Source organism: Dama dama, chromosome 20 (assembly GCF_033118175.1).
Source record: "Dama dama isolate Ldn47 chromosome 20, ASM3311817v1, whole genome shotgun sequence".
NCBI classification, from domain to species: Eukaryota; Metazoa; Chordata; class Mammalia; order Artiodactyla; family Cervidae; genus Dama; species Dama dama.
The window spans coordinates 102912863-102935514 of record NC_083700.1 but is presented as its reverse complement, the minus strand read 5'-3'; the positions used below and the strand labels follow the sequence as shown (position 1 = coordinate 102935514).

The 22652-nt window shown below is 42.4% G+C and overlaps 1 protein-coding gene across 2 annotated transcripts in view; it reads right to left on the bottom strand.

The window, feature by feature from the left end:
• Window positions 1-1496: 1496 nt before the first annotated feature.
• The window catches only part of TRIT1 (tRNA isopentenyltransferase 1), a 47932-nt gene continuing 26776 nt past the window's right edge, over window positions 1497-22652 (bottom strand). Inside the window, exons 3-11 of one of the 2 annotated variants that reach the window (XM_061122297.1) lie at window positions 22135-22233; window positions 21268-21413; window positions 18285-18427; window positions 17567-17678; window positions 17079-17191; window positions 16753-16830; window positions 14068-14177; window positions 13629-13746; window positions 1497-11397 (exon numbers count right to left, since the gene is read on the bottom strand). In XM_061122297.1, the coding sequence (XP_060978280.1) occupies window positions 11228-11397; window positions 13629-13746; window positions 14068-14177; window positions 16753-16830; window positions 17079-17191; window positions 17567-17678; window positions 18285-18427; window positions 21268-21413; window positions 22135-22233 (1089 nt within the window). In that variant the 3' untranslated portion in view covers window positions 1497-11227. The remainder of the gene's footprint in view (window positions 11398-13628; window positions 13747-14067; window positions 14178-16752; window positions 16831-17078; window positions 17192-17566; window positions 17679-18284; window positions 18428-21267; window positions 21414-22134; window positions 22234-22652) is intronic. The other variant, XM_061122298.1, reaches the window with a different exon arrangement.

Below are 22652 nucleotides of genomic sequence, written 5' to 3'. Positions count from 1 at the left end.
ATTCAGCAGTGTGTGTGTGTGTGTGTGTGTGTGTGTGTGTGTGTGTGTGTGTGTGCCTTGCACACAGAGGGCCTTCCTCTGCATGAAAAGCATTCAGCTGTGTGTGTGTGTGTGTGTGTGTGTGGGCCTTGCACACAGAGGGCCTTCCTCTGCATGAAAAGCATTCAGCAGTGTGTGTGTGTGTGTGTGTGTGTGTGTGTGTCCATGCATGCGCGCCACTGAGGGCTGCAGTCAGATGACCTGAGCTTCTCTCATCTGCCACTTAACTGGCTCGGTGTCACTGCTGCAGACACCGATTGTTCTCTCTACTCAGCATCAATCTTTCTGAAAACTGTTTTCTCCTCAAGCCCCAAGCTAGTCACGTGTTTCTATAATGAGCTGCCATGTTCTCAAGTGACCAGTTCTCTTGATTAATCTGGAGTAGGGGGTGGACAACAGAATTCAGCTCCACTCAAGAGTCCCTCCTTAGGATTTCTGAACTTGGGGCTCAGGTCCACTTCTGATGTGAGGTGTAGAAGCTTCCAGCAATCATTTGAAGAAAACTGGTGGGCGTGGAGGAGAGAGTGAAGTCAGCACACGAGAACGGAAAGGCAGGGCAGACCGTGCTGGTGGTGCCTGAGTCCCTGGCGGCACTTGTTTCTGATACCACAGGCACCTGACCGGCCTTTCAGGAGGGGCTTGGCTGTTCACTTGTCCACAGGTTCCATGAGCCAGTAAATCCTTCTTTATACCTAAATGATTTCAAATTGGCTTTGAGTCCCTCAAAGCTGACACCACCTCTACATTAAAACACTTGACAGTGTGAGTTTGATTGCTCATTTGTAGAAACTATTTCAAAGATTTTTGGCAAAGACTAATGAGATATGTAACTCTGTTAAACCACAGTGAGCTGTATCTCTGTAAGGAGTGACTGTGACAGATGACTGATGGTGAAGATAAATGCAAGTGATACCCCAGTGGTTTGGACACAACATAATCACCCCTGCTGCTTCGAAAAACAAGCATCTTGCTGACTAGAAGGCAGTTTCTCCACAGTGGATATTCACTGCTTGCACATCCAGTTACCCTCCCTCACAGCAACCCCCATGCTCCACCTCTGGAAATCACTCCACATCCACCTACCTGGTTTCCATGGGAACTGCCCTGTTCTTTCAAGACTCCATCCTACCCTGGCTGATGGGCCACAGGGTAAGCACCAGATCCAAGCTGAATTAATGAACCCCTTTACTGGGACCTTTATTTTTAAATTGTGGTAAAACATACATAACATAAAATTTACAATCTTAATCATTTTTAAGTGCACAGTTCAGTAATGTTAAGCATTTCATATTGTTGTGAGGCCAATCTCCAAAGCTTTTTTTCATCTTGCAGAATTGAAACTATACCCATTAAGCAACTCCACATTTCCTCCTTGCCCCAGGCCCTGGCAACCTTTTTACTTTCTGTCTCTATGAATTTGACTACTTCAGATACCTCATGTAAGTGGAGTTGTACAATTTTGACTGGTTTATTTCATTTACCATAATATCCTTAAGGTTCATCCAGACTGCAGCATGTGTCAGAATTCCCTTCCTTAAGGCTGAATAATATTCCATTGTATGTATATACCACATTTTGGTTATCTGTTCATCTATCGATGAACATGTGGGGGCTATTTCAACCTTTTGGCTACTGTGAATAATGCTATGAGTGCGAGTGTATAAAAACCTCAAGACCCTCCTTTCAGTTCTTTTGGGTATATACCCAGAAATGAAATTACTGGATCAGATGGCAATTCTCTTTTTAAATTTTTAGGAACACCAAACTGTTATCTATAGCAACTGTACCATCTGACATTCCCACAAACAGTGCACAAGGGTTTCAATCTTTCTACATCCTCCTCAACACTTAGAATTTCCTTTTTTAATAGAATCCATCCTGATGAGTGTAGATGTTTCAGCACTTTTGAACTTAGAACCAGAGAAAGCATCAGCAGAGTCTATCAGATGTAAAAGCTGCAAGATGGAAAGCTTAGCTGCGACGGCAGTCCTGCCTCGCACCACAGAGAAAGCCTGTTTGCAGTGACTGAAGCAAGGGGAACTCCACGGCACCGGCACTGGTGGTACCTGGGGCCTTGATGCTTCTCTGTGCTTGAATCTGATAAAACACCTCAGTAACTCTATCATAAAAATCACTTTCTTGCTAAAGGTGGTTTGAGTCTGGCCTGTTTCTTTTGTAACTGTTACTTCCCTGTCCATCACCAACTCCTGGAGCTTGCTCAAACTTAATGTCCATGCAGTCAGTGATGCCATCCAACCAACTCATCCTCTGTCGTCCCCTTCTCCTCCAGCCTTCAATCTTTCTCTATCTTCAGTCTTTCAAGGTTTTTTCCAATGAGTCACATCTTCGCATCACCTGGACAAAGTATTGGAACTTCAGCTTCAGCATCAGTACTTCAGTGAATATTCAGGACTGATTTCCTTTAGGATTGACTAGTTTGATCTCTGTGCAGTCCAAGGAACTCTCAAGAGTCTCCTCCAACACCATAGTTCAAAAGCATTAATTCTTCAGCACTCAGCTTTCTTTATAGTCCAACTCTCACATCCACGCGTGACTACTGGTAAAACCATAGTTTTAGACAGACCTTTGTCTGCAAAGTAATGTCTCTGCTTTTTAATATGCTGTCTAGGTTGGTCATAGCTTTTCTTCCAAGAAGCAAGCATCTTTTAATTTCATGGCTGCAGTCACCATCTGCAGTGATTTTGGAGCCCAAGATAATAAAGTCTCTCACTGTTTCCCCATCTATTTGCCATGAAGTGATGGCACTGGATGCCATGATCTTCGTATTTTGAATGTTGAGTTTTAAGCCAGCTTTTTCACTCTCCTCTTTCACTTTCATCAAGAGGTTCTTCAGTTCCTCTTCGCTTTCTGCCATAAGGGTGGTGTCATCTGCATATCTGAAGTTGATATTTCTCCCGGCATCTTGATTCCAACTTGTGCTTCATCTAGCCCAGCATTTCACATGATATACTCTGCATGTAAGTTAAATAAGCAGGGTGACAATATACAGCCTTGACGTACTTCTTTCCCAATTTAGAACCAGGCTGTTGTTCCATGTCCAGTTCTAACTGTTGCTTCCTGTTGTGCATACAGATTTCTCAGGAGGCAGGTGAGGTGGTCTGGTATTCCCATCTCTTTAAAGAATCTTCCACAGTTTGTTGTGATCCACAGAGTCAAAGGATTTAGTGTAGTCAATGAAGCAGATGTTTTTCTGGAACTCTCTCACTTTTTCTGATTCAGCAGATATTGGCAATTTGATCTCTGGTTCTTCTGCTTTTTCTAAATCCAGCTTGAACATCTGGAAGTTCTGGGTTCACCTACTGTTGAAGCCTTACAAGGAGAATTTTGAGTATTACTTTGCCAGCCTGTGAGAAGAGTGCAATTGTGTGGTAGTATGAACATTTTTCGGCATTGCCTTTCTTTGAGATTGGAATGAAAACGACCTCTTTTAGTCCTGTGACCACTGCTGAGTTTTCCAAATTTACTGGCCTATTAAGTGCAGCACCTTCACAGCATCATCTTTTAGGATTTGAAATAGCTCAACTGGGATTCCATCACCTCCATCACCTTCCTTCTTACATATAGATGGGATATAAATAATTTGGACATTTATAAAGCCCTAAAGGAATGCCTTTGAAGAAGTACAACATAATGGTTAGAGCATAGGTTTTAAGTCAGCCCAAAGTGATTTCATATCCCAGCTCAAGAAACGTTTACTGAGTGCCTTTCAAGCAGCAGGCCCCTTGTAGGTGCCAGGGATGAAGCAGTTAACAGTGGACAAAAGTCACCATCCTCACAGAACTTTCTCTCTCGTCCTCAGCAAGTATTTGCATGTCTACTCTGCTGGCCATCATGAAGCTCTCTGTACATGTATCCCTGGTTATAAAATGGGGATTTGGGTGGACTCTGGGAGTTGGTGATGGACACGGAGGCCTGGCGTGCTACGGTTCACGGGGTCACAAAGAGTCGGACACAACTGAGCGACTGAACTGAACTGATTACATTACCCTGTTCATTTGCTTAAAGAAATCATTATGAGGTATGCACCTGCATGAGTGCTTAGTCGCTTCAGTCATGTCCAACTCTTTGAGACCCCGTGGACTGTAGCCTGTGGGGCTCCTTCATCCATGAGATCCTCCGGCAAAAATATTGTGTAGGTTGTCATGCCCTCCTCCAGGGTATCTTCCCGACCCAAGGATCAAACCTGTGTCTCCTGTGACTTCTGTATTGCAAGCGGATTCTTTACCTGCTGAGCCAACTGGGAAGCTCCAAAGTATACATGTACTTCACACAAAAAACCTGGCACACGGCGAAGCACTTAATGAAGAGGAGCCATGTTTAGGGACTTCCCTGGTAGTCCAGTGAATAAGAATCTGCCTTGCAATGCAGGGTACACAGGTCTGATCCCTGGTCTAGGAACTAAGATACCAAGGGACAACTAAGCCCACGAGCTGTTAATTACTGAGTTTCTGCACCCTAGAGCCCATGCTCAACAAGACAAGTCACCACAATGAGAAGCTCTTGCACTGCAACTAAAGAGTAGACTCTTCATGCAGCAACGAAGACCCAGTGCAATTAAAAAAAAAGAGTAGCCATCTTTACATTTAGACATGCAGTTGTGTCTTGTCTAAACCTGCCTTAATATCTATTGGGTACCCACTGGCCCACTGTGTGTCTCACATTCGCCTTAAGATAGGACTCACACCATGGCAGGACTTAATCTCCAATGAGAGCAACAGTTACAGGGGACATGTGCGGTAGCACATAAAGAGGAGGTAAAAGAACATGGTGGAGGGACTTCCCTGGTGGCCCAGTGGCTAAGACTTCGTGCTCCCAATGCAAGGGACCCGGGTTCAATCCCTGGTCAGGGAACTAGATCCCATATGCTACAACTAAGACACAGCAGAGCCATAAATAAGTAAACAAATATTAAAAAAAAAAAAAAAAAAAAGAACATGGTGGGTAAGAACACAAGACTTTGGAGCCACCCACCTGGTTTCACATCCCAGTTTGGCCTCCAGAAAATTACTTTTCTATTTGGTTTCCTCAACTGAAAAACAGAGCTAATAACAACAATGATGATACCACCTCATAGGGCTGTTGTAAGGACTCAATGAGTTATTATGTGCAAACTACTTAGAACATGCCTGGTGTGTAGCACCACATAAAAATACATGCTGATATTATGTATAAACTGCTATGGGAACATGAAGGAAGGAAAAACTAAGCCTCCCTTGAGGAGCCAAGGAAGCTTTGTCTAAGAAGAGGGCATCACATCTGGGCCTGGAAGTATGTGCAGAAGTTTACAAAGTGAAGAGCAGGGGAAAGGGCATTTCAGGTGAATGAGACTGCTCATGCAAACAAGCTGACCCAAGAAGAAATCATATGCATTAAAAACAATAACAATAACGACTAACAACTAGTTGGGTGACAGATAAAGCCTGAGGCACCGTTCCTGTCCATTAGCACAAGGGAACATCAAGCCAGTCAGTTTTAAACATAATCTTGCCCTGATAACTTCTGGAAACTGACAACATACCATAAATCACCACTTAAGTAGTATTAACTATTTCTTCCCCAACGAAGCAAATAAATCCAATTTATGCCTACCACTTACTGGGCATCGCAGCACCAAACACTATGCTGCTTTCAAAAGGACTTCATTTAATCCTTACAATGTCCCCAGGAATGGGGGTAATAACACGATTTGATAAACAAGGGAACTCAGGCTACTTGAGCAAAACCTTCTCTGGGTCACACCAACAGCATATTAGACAGGCGGGCCTTCAGCTGCAGGTACAAATAGCAGTTTCTTTTTTTCCACATCAGAAAGTCTGGAAGTAGACGGTCACAGCCCTTAACTCAGGTATCCTGCAATGCCATCGAAATACCTTCTTGACTTTCCCTTTCCACCACCTTTAGGGCATTAGCCATTGGCCCTAAGGCTGACTCAGTCTCATGTTCACTGTAACACTTTAATACTCATCTTAAAATCTCAGCAGCCAAGAATTTCTCAAGTTTTACTTTTTGAAATGTTTCAGAGGCCAGCTCCTATCACTCGCTGGTTTCACAGATGGGGAAATAAGAGATGTGCCCCTAGCAAGCTATCAAAGCTAATTAGATAAACCAGTGCTCTTTCCACGAGACTAATTCAGTGAAGACTGCAAGTTGCCCAGCAAAATCTGTTCTCCCATTCTTTCTTGGAACATGGCTTGACTCATTTCTCAGCCTTCTTTGCAGGTAGATATGGCCACATGACTAAGTTCTTGCCAAGGCAAAGTGAGCAAAATTATGTGTCCCGTTGCAGGGTCCCAGCCTTCCTCCACACTCTGTCCCCTTCCCACTGACTGGAACCAGAGAAGACCCAACTTTAACCAGGCAGTGCTGACAATGCCCCCCAGATGGTGGAGAGGCAACGTGATATAGATGGAATCTGTGTCCCTGAATGACCGCTCACAGCGGAGCTGCCCCACTGACCTGCACCGCTCACTTCGGAAATGTTAACTCCCCTCAGAGTTGTTACGTGAGAAGGAAACAAACTTCTTTGTTCTTTAAGCCACTGTATTGTTGAGTCTCTTTGTCACAGCAGCTTAGCCTTTTACCCTAACTAATACAACCATGCAGAGGCCTTTGTATGTATTCAAAACAGCTTTACAAATGACCTGTTAGCCAGCTTTTCAGAAAACAGCCCTAACCACCCAAGTAGGTGATAATCAAATAATGAAATTTCTTTCTGTGGCTACTATCCCAAGATTTTTTCATCCCACTTAAAGGCTATTTAACAATTAAAAAACAGATTACTTATGTAGAAATCCACTAACTTCGAGGTTTTCACACAATTAATTCAACAAATACTGAACTTTCTAGATGCTGGGGATATACAGACAGGTTGCTGAATTTGTAAAAGCCTTCTTTCTAGTTTTTTTTTTTTTTTTTAAGTGTCGTGCTAAGTGTTTTAAGCAAAATATCTTTGTATAATGTGGAACTGAGGCTAAGAATATAAATAATTACTGAGAATTGTCAATACAAAGGTTCAAACCACAAACCTAGGCTATAGATGAAATGTTCTCTTGCTAAACTCAAAATAGTTTCAAGACTAAGAATCCACCTCTTTCCAGAGTCAAAATAGTTTCTGCCTACTTAAAACAGCACTGTCTGAACTATAAGAAGTGTCTAAAGTCTCAAGATTTCTACTTTATCTGTCAATTCTCTCTTGAAACTGAGGGGAGGCCTATTCATGTTGATGTATGGCAGAGACCGCCACAATATTGTGAAATAATTATCCTCTAAAAATTAAAAAAAATAAACTGAGGGGAAGGTTTTTACTAACAGAGGTAGATGGCCCTGAGTAGCTTGCTGAGAGTGGGAATTGCCAAAGTCATTTAGACAGCACTGCCACGGACTGGAGACTCTAGGTACCTGCACCGACACTCAGGCTCTGCTTGTCTAGGGATTAACTGGGGCACTTCCCCTCCTCTCTAGGCTGAACAAAATGCCCAAAGGTGGTCCTTCCCTGCTCTCAAATGAGATCTGGTATGAGACTGGGCAGCTGAGTGACAGAGGAGACCTGAGCTTTGTGCTGGCTTTGTCACCACCTGTAACTATGAAACATCTATGTTTGGGGCCTCAGTTTCCCCACCTGTACAAGAAGGTGCTAAGGACCTGCTCACCTCTACATTTATGACAATCACTAGGCAGAACTGCTTCCTTCCCTACACACAACAGCAAAGTCATTCATGGGGCAGCAGGCAGAAAGGGGGAATCAACCTCAAAGCAGTGCCTCAGATCAGGACCACCAAGTAGATTCCTAGAGAGGAGAGATTGCTAGTGAGGATTCTGCCTTCCCCAGGCCCTCTGCTGCAGGTGCAGGAATTTTATCTTACTGAATTGACAGTTTCTAAGAACCCAGCAAAGAATCTGCCTGCTAACGCAAGAGATGCAGGTTCAATCCCTGGGTTGGGAAGATCCCTTGGAGGAGGAAATGGCAACCCACTCCAGTATTCTTGCCTGGAGAATCCCATGGATAGAGGAGCCTGGTGGGCTACAGACGATGGGGTCACATAGAGTCGGAAACAACTGAAATGACCAAATAACAAGAATAGGGCTAGTGGGCACAACCACAGTGCTTTAGACTGAAGTGTTTCACAAATACTTGGTGCTTGGATTTTTCTCTTTCAAGAAATCCCTGATTGCCAGCTGTCAGAGATAGGGACGGTTAGTTCAAGGAGAAGTTGCAGTTCCAGGTATTTCAAATGAATGGATTAAAGGCTTTTTAAGGAAGGATTACTAAAACTAGTTTTTCCTGCCTCTCCATTTAAGTTTTTTTAAGGTTTAAAACATACTTAGCAACTTGAATAAAGAGCATTTCAGAAACTAAGGTTCCTCTTTAAAATCTGCCAGCTTAACACAGGGCTCAGCAGCTTGAATCCTGAATTCTGTGGCCTCGCTTCAATTCCAGCTTTGCCACATCCTGGCTTAGGTACCTTTGCTGCGCCCGTTTCCCCACTGGGGAACATATACAAAAACAGTCTCTCTCCCCCAGGGTTGTATGAGAGGCTAATGTATACACACTGCATGGTGCTGCCTGGCTCACAGTAAGGATTCCTCTCCACTTCCAGAGGGAAGATGCTACCTCCCACCTCATCAGCTCCTGAAGTAGTTAATACACTGATTGGGAAAATTATACCACATTTAATACAGAGAATAAGATGATGTGGATTCAATGACAATTTCTTCTTTGACCAAAAAATACATTTACTCTTGAGATTCAAATCAGGTAATGTGAGTAAGGATCAATAAAACTCAAGGAATCCAGGGCATCCCACAGACTGGAGGTGAGGGGTCGGGGGAAGAAGGCACTGAAGTTGTGAAATCCGACTTTCCAGATCACATGCCACTATGTGCAGTCTTTGCTCCAGACTCGTGTTGTGCCACATCATGTACCTCAGTACACACCTACGCATGCACGCACGCGCACACACACACACACACACACACACGAAAGGAGGCGCAGGGCTGCGGATTACCTGTACTCACAGCGAGGGTCCTTTCTTTACAGCCCTTATCACAGCTGTAATTCTGTAACTATTTGACCAATGTGGGCTTTTGTAATCACTGAACTCCCAGAGGCTAGCACAGCACCTTGCTCAGAGTAAGTTCTAAAATATGTGCTGGTTGAATGAAAAAGCTGGCCACAGCCTGAGAATTCCTCAGAGGCTAATTTTGGCCTAACCCTGGCATCTGAATGAAGTTCAGCAAACGTTAGTGAACCCTTACTTAAGGCCTGGGGTCAACTGGGTGACCTTCAGGAGGGTGGTAAAGAAAACAAACAGGAGACCTGCCTGAGGAGGCAGGAGAAACCCACGCACACACTCAGATACTGCCAACAAGTAAGGAAGCAAATGAAGACAGTGTGCACTACTTGTTATCTTTTGAGTAAGGGGAAGAAACAAGAATATACATTTGCATTTATTCTTAATTACTTTAAAAAACTCATGAGATATACATAAAAAAATGATTAAGTGATTATAAGAGGAGAAGGGGATGGAGGTAGGAGCGAGATTTTTCAATGAGTATCTCTTTTTATATCATTTTGATTTTTGAACTATATAAAAAATCTAAAAAATAAAATTTCTGCATAGCTCACAATACATTCTCCAAGAACTGCTTTTTAAGGTCTGGTAGAAATACTCCTTTTTCCATGATCCCTCTTCTCTCTTCCCTCCAAGTGAAATTCTATACAGCCTTTATGGTTTTTGACATTCTCTTACCTAAATTTGTTGTTTGTGTATAGATAACAATATTTCAAGCTCTATGAAAGCAAGAATCACATTTCATTTTGTCTCCGTATCCCTCTAGCCTACTCAGGGCCTCTCATACAGTGTGTGTGTGCGTGCTAAGTCGCTCCGTCATGTCCGACTCTTTGTGACCCTGTGGACTGTAGCCCGACAGGCTCCTCTGTCCATGGGGATTCTCCAGCCAAGAACACTGGAGTAGGTTGCCATGCCCTCCTCCAGGGGTCTTCCCAACCCAGGGATCGAATCCAGGTCTCCCGAATTGCAGGTGAATTCTAGATTCTGAACAAATAAAATACTGTTTAAGTGGGTAGTTATTGCTTAACAGGTACCCAGTTTGTTTGGGATGATGAAAAAGTTCTGGTTGCATAATATAAATGCTGCTGGACTGTGAACTTAAAAATGCTTAACTTTATGTTACATTCATATATGGCTGGTAGCTTAGTTCACTCCAGTAAGAGAGTTTCAACTAGAAATAACAAATCTCCAATTAAAAAAAAGTCCCCCTGGGACTTCCCTGGCAGTTCAGTGATTAAGACTCAACACTTTCACTGCAGGGGGCACAAGACTGATTCCCGTTTGGGGAACTAGGATCCCGCATGCCAAACAAACAAAAAGACCCTTTCCAGATGTTTTCCAGGAATATAATGAACTGCTCAATAAGCATCTGCTAAATAAACAAATAGCATATTAAGAACACTGACTTTGAGAAAAAGCTCTCATGTTGAAAACAAAGCACACTATATATGTTAGACATCACATATATATCTTTTTAAGCACTAGCGAGGCGCCTAAAAACTTTTTCTTTATTTAACTTTGAATAAAAATAGATTCCTAACTAAACAGGAATATACCAGTGATTATCACACAGGAAGAGCTCAACAAATGTCAAAGTCTTCAGACTTTAAGTCCCAACCACCTCAGTCTGATTCTCTGCTTCTTTATGGAATTCCTGAAACTGGTTTGGTTCACTTAGTTATCTCACTGGGGCTGATCCTTTCCTGCCATTCACTCCCATCCAGAACTCCGGACCTGTGGTTCACAATAATTCAGTCAGCTATAAAAGTGTCTGGAAATTAGGTATTTCCAGCCAGAGTCAAGGACATAAAACTTTTTTAAAAGGGATACAGTGAATCCCAGTAGTTATCACCAAGAAGATCATATATAAAAAAGTGCAATCTGTGCCTCTTTTAAAAATAGAACCTTTAAGATTAAAAGAAAAAAAAAAAAGAAAAACTCCTTTCCTGAACTCATCATTACCAGACACATCAGCCACACAAGGAGCTAACAGGACCTACTGTCTCCACGGCAGAGAACATGAGACTTTAAAACCACAGCACTGAATGGAAGAACTGGACTCTTGCCACTTTTGCAAAGGTCACTGGACAAGTCCCTTACATGCTGACTTTCAGCTCTTTATCATTCTGCCCAAGGGATCCCTTTTCTTTAAGCTCTTTGTCATGGTCTGGGGAAACACTCTGACTTTCTACGCTGGTGACGGCATCGGAGTCCAACTTTCTTCTTTTCTTCAGTTGGTGCAAGTGGGATTTGGATTTCATATGTGCTAAGACAAAAAAAAAAAAAATTAGGATTTTCTACAATTAATTCTGGTAGCATACAAAATTAACCATACAATCCTTGTCTCTAACAATAACAGGATCAACACATGTATTGGTATAGCTGCTTAGCATTTTTAAAAGAAGACTAAGTCATATGCCCAGCCAGCTAGCAAACTAGAGTGAGCTATACCATGAACCATGTCTATCTGCGGGTGCTTTCTATCACTAATCTGCACAACAATCTTAGGAGACAGTATTATTCAGCTCATTTATACAGGAGACTGAAGTTCATGGAGGTCTTACATCTTGTCCAAGGTCACACAGCAGGTAAGTTCTTTGGCTTAGCGATAGCTCAAAAAGAGATCCAATTTTCCAGAATAGGGCTTGAGATTCAATTTTTCCACATGGGGCTGCCTGTTACAGATACAATTTCAACTCACACGGCTCAAAAGTTACAAATCCAAATTCTTGTCTGTATTGTAGGCCTACAGTACCCTGAGCTGTCTTCTCACTTCTTACCAGCTTGCTCAGGCTGCCCCTCCTGGTGTGACAACCCTCTGCCTACGTCAGATAAGCCATCTGAATGGCTAACCCAGACACTCACATTCTCTAGCACACAATGCACAGAGAGATCACAGCAAGTATTCTTTTCTGATGGTCCCTTTCAAGGGGTCACAGAAGCAGTAAAAAGCTACTTGCAGCTGATATCAATTTCTGACCTCTCACCCCAAAGGCAGCAGCTTGTAACTCAAAGAAGTTCCTTTTTACTAGCCTGCTCTTTTTCAAGGAAATCTTATTTGGAAATACCTAAAAAGACAGACAGCGAGATTAAACTCTCTTTTACACTTATTCAAAACATTTTTAGGGATTTAGAAGCCAAGTAGGAAAGGAAGAGGTTAGAAGTCAGGGAAAAATTTACTTGAGGGAAAAAGTCAGCTTTTGTCTCCAGCTAGAGCCTAAGGCAAAAAATGACCTCTGGACGGACTCCCCACGGCAGCAGGAGATGGGAGCAGGGACTTGACAGATGGCAGTATAGAAGGCTCACACAAGCTCCACTCACAAAGGCTCACAAATGTTGCTTCTCTATGGCAATCCCTGAAGGACATTCGACAAATCGAACCACTAAGTTTCCTTTAGAAAAAACAATCAGCCACTCTCTTTCTCTTCCCCTTTCATCATTATGAACCAACGATAATCGAGGCTTCTTCTGCTGCCTGGGCAATCACAGCCATCCCCAGACTCTGACAATGCAGTTCATTTTGCCAGAATTAACAGTTAATAGAACTCATAGTTCTATTGGTTGGTATGGGGAGAAAAATCCACTTCTGTGAGAATCCTAACCATGCAAAACAGTCCTCTGAACAGGAGGATTCCAGTCACTGGGTAAAATACAAGTCCTACTTGTGCGTAAAAGCAGTGAGTTTTAAACAAGTTTCTGAATACCACGTAAATCCAAGGCTTGGCAGCTAAGACCCTTTTGGGCTTTGCAGAATGACTGTAGAAATCCGACATAGAAGTGCAGTGTGGCTGACTCTGGCAAAGACAGACCTAGATTCTGAAGCAAGGAACTAGAACCTTGCGGCAGGCCAATCCTGGGTTGGTTGGAAGCACCTTGTAAAGAAGAGTACCCTTTCACCACTGTCTTTCTGAGTATCTGACAGTCTTGCTTCCACACAGTTCCCCTTAACACTTTTCATCACAGTTTATGCAACCAACAGCATTTCAACATATTACCTTAAAAATTACTGGAGAAAAAAAAAAAAATTACTGGAGATACCACTTTTGAAGAATGTACTCAGGAGGAGTAACTGCACTTCCTGTCCCCTCCCAGCTGTTTCTGCCCCTTTGGTCTCTTGGGTAAGTTGCCTGGCTTCCCTTAAAATCCTACCTCACCCTCACTGAGGTCTAAACATGAGAGGCCATGAAACTCTTCTAAGGCAGGATTACAAAAGTAAAAGGAGCTCTGGACAGTTAACTGCCAACCTCTCAGTATAAAATATCTACTCTAGCCAAAGCTAGAGGGCATACAATCTTCCTTTGAAATTCAGAATACAGAGAAAACTCTTCCGTTTGAGAAGGCCTCCATGAAATCTGAACACAGGCTATTAGAGGAATCTGGCCATCTTTTTACAAACAAGCAGACTCCAGCATTCAAGCTACCAAAGCCCTTAAATTTCATGAAGTCAGTGGGACCCACCCTTAACAGATTTCTCTGTGTTCTACCCCAGACTCTCACCTGCCCATTCACGGTCCCCAATGATGATTCGATCACAGAGCTCACACATATGATAACTTCTCTTGTTCTCAGTTTCATTGCTTGGCATCTTTACTGGAGTGGCTGCAGGCTTGTGGCCCTGGAAGAAACAAGGCAGGGATGGGGAAGAAGCATTTGTTCAAAGAGATCTGGATATCATTCTCAGATATTAAGAGGAGTGAGATTTTCCCAAGATTCCTTTTTTTCATGCCAGAGAGCAGGTGGGCTGTGAACAGATTTTAACAACAACCTTTCTGAATGTGAAAGTAGAAACGCAGCCTCCAGGGATCTAAAAGCAGCCAGGCCTTCTGCTTTATTACATGGAAAAGAATGCTTCATTCCCCAGCATAGCAACAAAGGTGTCAGCTACACAAAGCTCTCAGAAAATCAGACAATAGACGGCACCATGATTAATAATCACCTGGATGAAACTTCGCACAATTTCAAGTGCAGGTTCAAGAACAGACTCCTCCCACTTCGAGACATCAGATACTTCTAAGCCATATACTGGGGGGACACCGGTACCAGGTCCTAATGACGACAAAGAAAAGTTGTGAGAGGTCAGCTTCCAAGACCCAATCTATTCTGCTCCCAGGACTCCAAAATCCTCAAGGGAAAGATATGGGGCCAAAGAAATAAACATTCTGACCATGCCATTCCTTTTAATCAGTAACACAAACCAAACGACTACACACAGTCCAAGAAAGATCCAGAAGGTTGATCGGTCTGGAGCCAACACGTCTAGCTATATAATCTAGGGTCTCGAGTGTGGGATCTCCCAGATCACTCAGGAAAACAACACATAGAAACAGCCCCAGTGGCCACTATATGGGCTACAATATAAAAGGCAGCATCTTATAGGGGGAAATTAGCAGCTTGAAGTGAACACCTGTTCTAAGGTCCATATCATCTGATGGTGATGTCACTCTGTGGCAAGAGAGTTCACAGCTTTCTTTAGAAAAAGACACTAATCTCAGGTTTGTGTATCTCCCTTCAGCAGTCTGGCACTCACAAAACTCATTAATACCATACTGATAATCACGGGCTGGCAACAGCAGGGTATCAGCCAGGGAGCTGCTGAATCTGAAAATTAGAAAAAAGCCTTGGAAGTGAAGTAGTTGAGCCCAGTTTCTAAGAAACAGATCTAGAGAAGTATTCAAGAAATACCCTATGGCGAATTACTTCTGAATGGAGGTAAGACTGGAGGTAGCCAAATGTACAGCTACAGGCATTTCATCCAACTGAGCCAACCATGTCTAGCCTCTGCTGGTGGCTTCCTCAGTCTGAGGACACACTAAATTGTCTTCCACTTCTAGGTTAAGTCAGTTGCCTAAAGGTAAAGAGCATCACCCCATGGACAAAAACATCAAAGTCCTCGGAATACCAACGGCTGGCAGGTGCTGGCCTTTTGATTGTGCCAACCACAAATAAGATTCTTCATAAACTGGACTGGGCTGCACCTGCCACCACACGGAAAGGTGAGACTGGGAGGGTGCAGGCAGCATCCACAGCACACCTGGCCTTGGCTAAGCTCTGCACCTGTTTCCAGGCCACTCTATATTTTCCTTTCCCTTCTAAGTCCTTTGTTGGGCTTCTGTGCCCTGTCTCAGCACCTTTCAACAAGTTCTCGGCTCCCAGCTGCTATTTCTGGCTCAGCTCCAAGGCCAAGCTGGGGTGGGGAAGTCCCTCTGGCTCTGTGCCAGAGCCGTATCCCAGCAGACCAGCCCCTGGCCAATCACACACAGTTCCTGATTTATAGGGCAGCTGTGCCTTTCACTCCAGCACCAGGGCTGTGTGGGCACACACACGAATGAGGAACGAGCATACGATGCACTGTGCCATCAACCCTGAGTGACTCAGAGATGGGGGGTTGTTGCGGCTTTACCACAGGAAGAAGTTCCAAATCATTACCCCAAAAAACCCCATCTTTTGTTACAGACTAATTGTTAGGCCTGGTGAGAAAAGAGGCTGTGTCAGAAATCTGTAGTAGTGAACTTCAGTTTCGGCTGACAAAAAGACTTCTATCTAGAAGGATGTGCAGAGAAAGCAAGGTAAGTAGAAGAGCTGCATGGAGAACTATGGCAGAGAAAGAGAACTGAGAGAGCGATCCAGCAGTCAAACAACACAGACCAAGGCATTTCTGTTCAGAGGCACTGGGGAGGAGGGGGAGGCCTCGGCTGTACTTACCTGTAACTAACTGAAAGCAGAAATTCAGTGGCAAGGGTAACAGGAGTTGATTCAAAAGCATATTTTAAAAGTGCTCAAAAGATAAAAACAGGGTTTCATTTATGCTTAATCTCCTTTAAATTAATCTTTTAGCTCATGACCACACCACTCCTGACTCGAGGCCCAATACTAATGCTATCCAGCTAAAGGTATAGCTGAAGGAAACAAGTGCAGTGGGTGTACAGCTGAGTGTGGACTTTGGAGTCAGGCCTGCATCCAGTACTCTACTGCTTATTAGCAAGGGGATTTTGAGCAAGTTATTTAACTTCTCTAAGCCTCTATTTACTTATCCTCTGAAAGAAAAGAAAAATGCCCACCTTGAAGTCCCAGTAATAAATGTACTGCACCCAATTTAGCGCTAAGGATATAGTACAGGGTCCAGTGAATGAGAATTTCCTTCCCTTTTCCTTAAAAGCGCTATTCAACTGAAGTTAAGAGGTGCAGCAGCCTGAAACACCATGTATCTGAACACAAAAGTAATGCTAGGAGAATTGGTAAAGGTTTTGCCTTTTTATACTACTTATCTGGCCCCAAAACCATTTTAATTAGGAAAGCCTTCCTATAGACATCTAATTGTTCTTCAGGTATGAAATCTGAAGCTAACTAAGATCAGCCCCAAGCACCAACTCTGCTAAGAGAATATTGCTACTTTACTCTTACTAGCTTGCAGCCGGTACTCGGGTGCTCAAGGCATAAGGCAGACTCTTCCTCGGGAAGAAATGTTTCCTGAGGTATCAAAAGAAAACACCCCTGGATAATCACTTATGCAACATCCCCCAGGTCAGATCCAGAAACTAAAGGTTACTTTCTGGGTGAGCTGAGAATGCCGATGTTCTATTGAAAGCAGACCCAGAGCATAAGGAAAAACAAGGAGACTTACTGCTCAAAAAACGGTTTTTAACCCATCGGTTTTGTTTCCGGGCGTATCTCTTAGTCACTTGTTTCAGAGCCTCAATACCTAAAAGACAAAGCAGAATATAAGAACCTCTAAGCACTTCTCACTCTGCCGTAAGGAAGGTCCAGCCAGCCTGGCATCAGAGACAACCAGCCACGTCAGCACGCTGGTGGATACTTGGTATGTGAACATCTCCATTCTGAGCTGAAGGCCATTTGGGGCTCTCTCAGCCTCAGTTCTTACTGACCATATCAGCTGGACACTCTATCACCCAAGGATGTCCCAGGCTAGGTTAGATGGAGAATTCACACCTTTCTTTAGGAGCTGGTTTCTCATCTCTGGTGTGCATTTTCCTTCAGTGATCAGGTACTCGTGAAATTCCTTGAAGCCAATTGATTGGAAGATACCATGTTGATAGTCCTGGCTGGGAACAAGAGAGCATCAGTAGATAAGCCATTGCATCTGAGAGCTAGAGGGCCCTGGAGATGATCTAGCTGAACCATTTCACCTCACAGATGGAGAAACAGATCCTAAGCAGTCACCACCTCTCTGAAATCCTTCCTCTACACCCCCCCAATCAGCTCCCAGGTTACTTCCATTGAAAATTAACTCCTGGGAATGTCTGTGAGATTAGAAAACTGCAACTGTACAAGTACACCAACCCTCCTTCCTACAAGCAGAGCCAATGCCAAGGACGAAGGCTAATAAACAAGTCGATCCAAAGCCAGTACTGCGTTTATGGTCTTCTGACCATAAGCAAGGAATGAAGAGTACGTGACAGTAACAGCCAAATTCTCACCTATTTTCTGCAACTTTCTTCTCATTATAGCGTTTGTGAAAATCTCTTAGTTCATCCAAGAGCCCAGCAGCAAGCATGTTATCCACCCTTTTATCCAAGCGCTCATCTAGAACTTGAATCAAATTAACTCATCAACCAGCAAGCCTGCCGAAGGTGCGTACTATACATGATGAATGCATAAGCTGCCACAAAGAAGAGAATTTGTTCAAATGGAAGAAAAAGTTCAGAGTCCAAAGATTATCTAATAATTCATAATTATATATTCAGTCACAAACTCTGCAATTCAATAAAAACAGCAACAATGAGGCACATCATCTTATTATATAAGGAGAAAGCACTAGCCAATTCAGAGAGTCAGACCTCCTTCCACAGGATCCTTCTCTTTCTCCTTTGGATCTTCTCTGGATAGCAGCCCCTCTCCCATCCCATCTTATCTCATCCTTGGTATCTTATACTCATTCCAGGAATACCTTTACCTGCTTTCCAGACCGGTACCCAGGGAAATAACACTGTGCCTTTGGTAATGATAATAAAATTAACAGCGAACACTTGCTTAGCGCTTATTATGAGCCATTCATATGCCACTAAGAACATATATGTTTCTTCAAAACAACATTTTACTGAGGTATAGTTGACTTACTCTAAACATTTTATATACAGCAATGTATTACTATAAGCTTTATCTCAGATGGACTCTGGGATACTAAAGGACTTTTACCTGTCTGTTCCGCATGAAGCCAGATGATGCAGGGGTTAGGGAACTTCAGAGGGCCTCCAAGGGGACCACCGCCTTCCTCTGCATGTTGACGATGAAGAAATTCACTATGAGAGATTCCCGTTTCCTCAAACACTTGCAGGCTCCTAAGTCATTTGAAAGAGTAGAGTAGGCACATCCATAACAACCATTAGGAAATATTAATTCTCAAGTAAAACAGGAGAGAGGCTATTTATTATAGAATGCCTCATTGTCATTTTCACCGTTTAAGCCCCTGAACACATTGAAGGTCTGGGATTATACAGCAATCCTATAGCTACACAGAAAAGAGTTATAAAGAAAACTTAAAAAAAATAAAACCACCCTTCTAAGCATACATAAAATTGTCTGAAATCTTTAGGTTCAGAAGCAACAGTTTTCTTCTACACAAACAGAATAGGACATATTCACTTTCAAGTAAGCAGTAAAAGCTTGCTGGGACACCTTGTTACAAGCCAACAAGTCTAGTCTTGCTGGAATGCCTTTCCCACAGCACAAAAGTATGCTGTATATCCAGCTCGTCAACTTCCTGTTTAAATATGTCTAAAATTAATGAAGAATGCTTCAGACTAATTCAGTACTCTACTACACACACAAAGATCCCTGAAGAAAGAATTCACATACTTAAGCCACCATCCACTCTGTTAGTATCTAGTATGTTATGCAGCACTAGGTAATTTAACTCTCAAATCTATACTCTACCACTCTGGGTGACTGCAACTTATCAGCTTGAAAGTGATCTATCCCTTCCTGATCCAATTCTACTTCCTGAAACCCTAACACAAGAGTAGAAACCCCTCGTCTTTGCCCATCACCAGTCTTTCAAAAGAGGCCTTACAAGGGAAAAAAAGTAGTAATAGATATCTTACTTATCTGGAGGTTAGAATATACAGCCTCAAACAAAAAGAAAGATGAAAAAGGTCCTTGGATCTTCTTTTAGAGACTCTAGAACTCCTGCTCAGAACCTATTGTTCTTGCTAAAATATATCCTCAACTCATTACTATTTTAGAAGTAGCAAAACAAAGAGAAATTATAAGAATTGATTAATGAAAGGAACAGATAATCATACCATCAAACAATATAGAAAGGAATGTTCATCTAGTATCCCTGAGTTTTCCAAAAAAGTTTTGGAAGATTTCTATTAAATGTTTACAACAAAATGTTTGAATACTGGAAAATATATACTTCATTTATCTAGAATATGCATTATTAACAGGGTGATACTGACCTCAAGGGGGCAAAAAACACTTAGATAGTATAATCACGTGCAGCCTTCCAAAGGGTAGCCATAACCCAAATCTTATTCTTTAATATCAAAATTTCAAGGAGGGGAGGAAGGGAGTTACAACAAGAGAAAAAATTTTCTAAAAAAGCTTCAAGGGCAGAGTGGACAAAAGAGAAGGCTTAAGAAACACTGATCTAGTGTGAAACAGATTGCCAGTCCAGGTTGGATGCATGAGACAAGTGCTCGGAGCTGGTGCACTGGGATGACCCAGAGGGATGGGACGGGGAGGGAGGTAGGAGGGGGATGCAGGATGGGGAACACATGTAAATCCATGGCTGATTCATGTCAATGTATGGCAAAAACCACTACAATATTGTAAAATAATTAGCCTCCAACTAATAAAAATAAATGAAAAAAAAAAAAAGAAACACTGATCTAGAACACTTGAGTGGAATATTTCATAACCCCTATCGATACCAAATGTTGCTACAATATTTAAAGTGTATAAACATCCATATAGTAGGTCTTCATTAGAGCCTCTACTCTGCCAGATATGGTGTCATCTCCAGCACTGCATAAAAGTACCCCTAAGTGGTGATCATACTGTAATGTATAGAAATATCAAATCACTATGTTGTGCACCAAGAATCAACACAGTGTTCCAGATCAATTATACTTCAAAACAAAAGAAAAAGAAATCAGATGCGTGGTTACCAGAGGCTAGGGGTGGGAGAAGGGGGAACTGAATAAAGTTAGTCAAAAGATACAAGCTTCCAGTTACAGATAAACAAGTACTAGGTATGGAATGTACAACATGATAAATAAACTAACACTGTTGTAAGCTATAAATAAAAGTTAAGAGGGAGGCCTAAGAGTTCTCATAACAAGAAAAATAGTTTTCTCTTTTATTTTCTATCTATATAAGTACACTAAACTTATCGTGGTAATAATGTAATGATGTATGTAAAATTAATCATTACACTGTATACTTTAAACTTATAAGTGCTGTATGTCAATTATATATCAAGAAAACTGGAAGGAAAAAAGTAGGTAAGATGACTGATAAAATGAAGATGTGGTCAGAAGTGAACAGAATATGGAGCCAATGAAGATGCATATTTATGGAGGAAAAAATAAACCATCTAATACTAGGGAGGGAGGGAGAAAACCACACTTAACACAAGAGGCTTCAATTTCAAAATAACCTAAGAAAACATGGTTAATGAACTAAGATCATCTCTCTCTTCCCTTCAAGAAAGTCTCCATGTGTTAAGGTGAGCTGATCAATATAAGACAATTTATAAAACTTACCTCCAAAACAAGTAAATAAATCAAGTTATGGAAAAAAATAAAAATAAAACCTGCCTGCCAGTGGGCAGTGTGCTGGGGCAGAACTCAGCCACTGCTGCATGCCAGAAAAAATTCATATGAAAACTGTCATAGAAGCAAAGGCCAAACAGAAAATGAAGCCAGAGCGCTCAGGCCTCAGGGAACGACTGCACTGCATGATGAGTTTTAAACGTCACAACAAAGCAGGCTGCAACTATTAACTGAGGGAGGACTGAGGCAGTAACTCAGGGTCTCCTAACCTGCTGTGCTAATAACACATCAATCTCCACTAGATGCTATTACCAAACCTGTCTTGCCACCCAGGCACCCTGAAGAACTGCCTGCCCTCTACCTCTAAAGGGGCTTGGGGTCAGCAGCCCCAGCTTTCTTACCTGGCCACTTTGCGCTTGTCATGTGGGTGCAGCTTGGCAGCCATTTCCGGGTCAACCTGGCTCAGGCGTTTGTGGAGAACATGGCCGTCCTCCCTTTCAAGCTCAACTTTTCGGTCGATCACTTTCTCAGGGCCCATCTCCTGGGGCTATCAAACAAAGGTTTAGAGGTAAATTTAATTCAACAAACACTGAGACACAGTATGTGCCAGGCACTTTGGTTAAGTGTTAGGAAGACAACTGAGATCAATCAGAAGGTCTTGCCATATAGTGAGAGATCATAAACAGAAAATTCCAACACACTACGGTAGTGCTATGAAGCTACAGCAAATAAAGAGGAAAGAGGATCTACTGCCTAGGGAAGTACTCAGGTACACTGCTTCCTTGTCAGAAGTACGAGCTACCTCGGCTAATACATCTATTAACACATCCAAGAGTCTAGCTTCTCAACAAGTATGACCCGAGAATGGACCAGAATTTCCAGCACATTATACTGAAGAGTTTGCAAAGTCCCACCTTATACAATAGCACCTCTGTAAAAAAGGTTGATGTCAGGTATCTCCCTGACATATAGATTGTTACAGCCGGGAAATGCTGAATCAGACTAACATACTGTTAACTTACATGGTGATGCTAATGAATCCACAGAGAACCTTTTTTCCCCACATATAGCCCCTACTGCCCTTAGGCCAGCCTAGAGGAGCACACTTCACATATGGAAATGGCACTTGCTTCAGAATATTAGGTAGGAAAATTAGTACAGTTGCTGAGTATAAGAAATAGGCAAGAGTCAACTTTCCTCCCACTAAAATCAGCTGGCAAGAAAGAAGAACCCATTTCCTCATTGAACTACAAGGGAACTAAACATACCTTAGCATTGACGAGAACTTTCCAGAGCAGAGATTCGATATAATAATTGGTTCCTCCCACGACAATAGGAATTTTATCTCGGGCAAATATATCTTCAATGTGAACGTTAAGAAAGACATCAAAATATTTAATAACAAGTAGAAAATGCTGACTCACTTGGAAGTAGGGGATTAGTAAGAAACCACATTCATTTGTCATATTTTTGATACTAGTCTTTACTGTTTCTCATGAGTTTTCAGAATCATTTCCTATCAGTTCTGGAGGGACTTGCAAAAACCAGAGACAGACACATGATAGTAATTCCTTCCAGTTCTAGAACTTTCTAAGCCTTGATGCTCAAATTCAAAGCCTGCTTAGTGTTCCAAATCAGCTAAACAAGCACAAGCCTAAAGAACTCTCACAGAACCAAGTGTCAGCCGCTCAGGAAGCCACGAAAATGACATCCATTATGTGACTTTGCCTTCTAAGGCAAATTATGAGCTGGTTTCTCTAAGCCGTGGTTCTTAGACTCAGTCAGT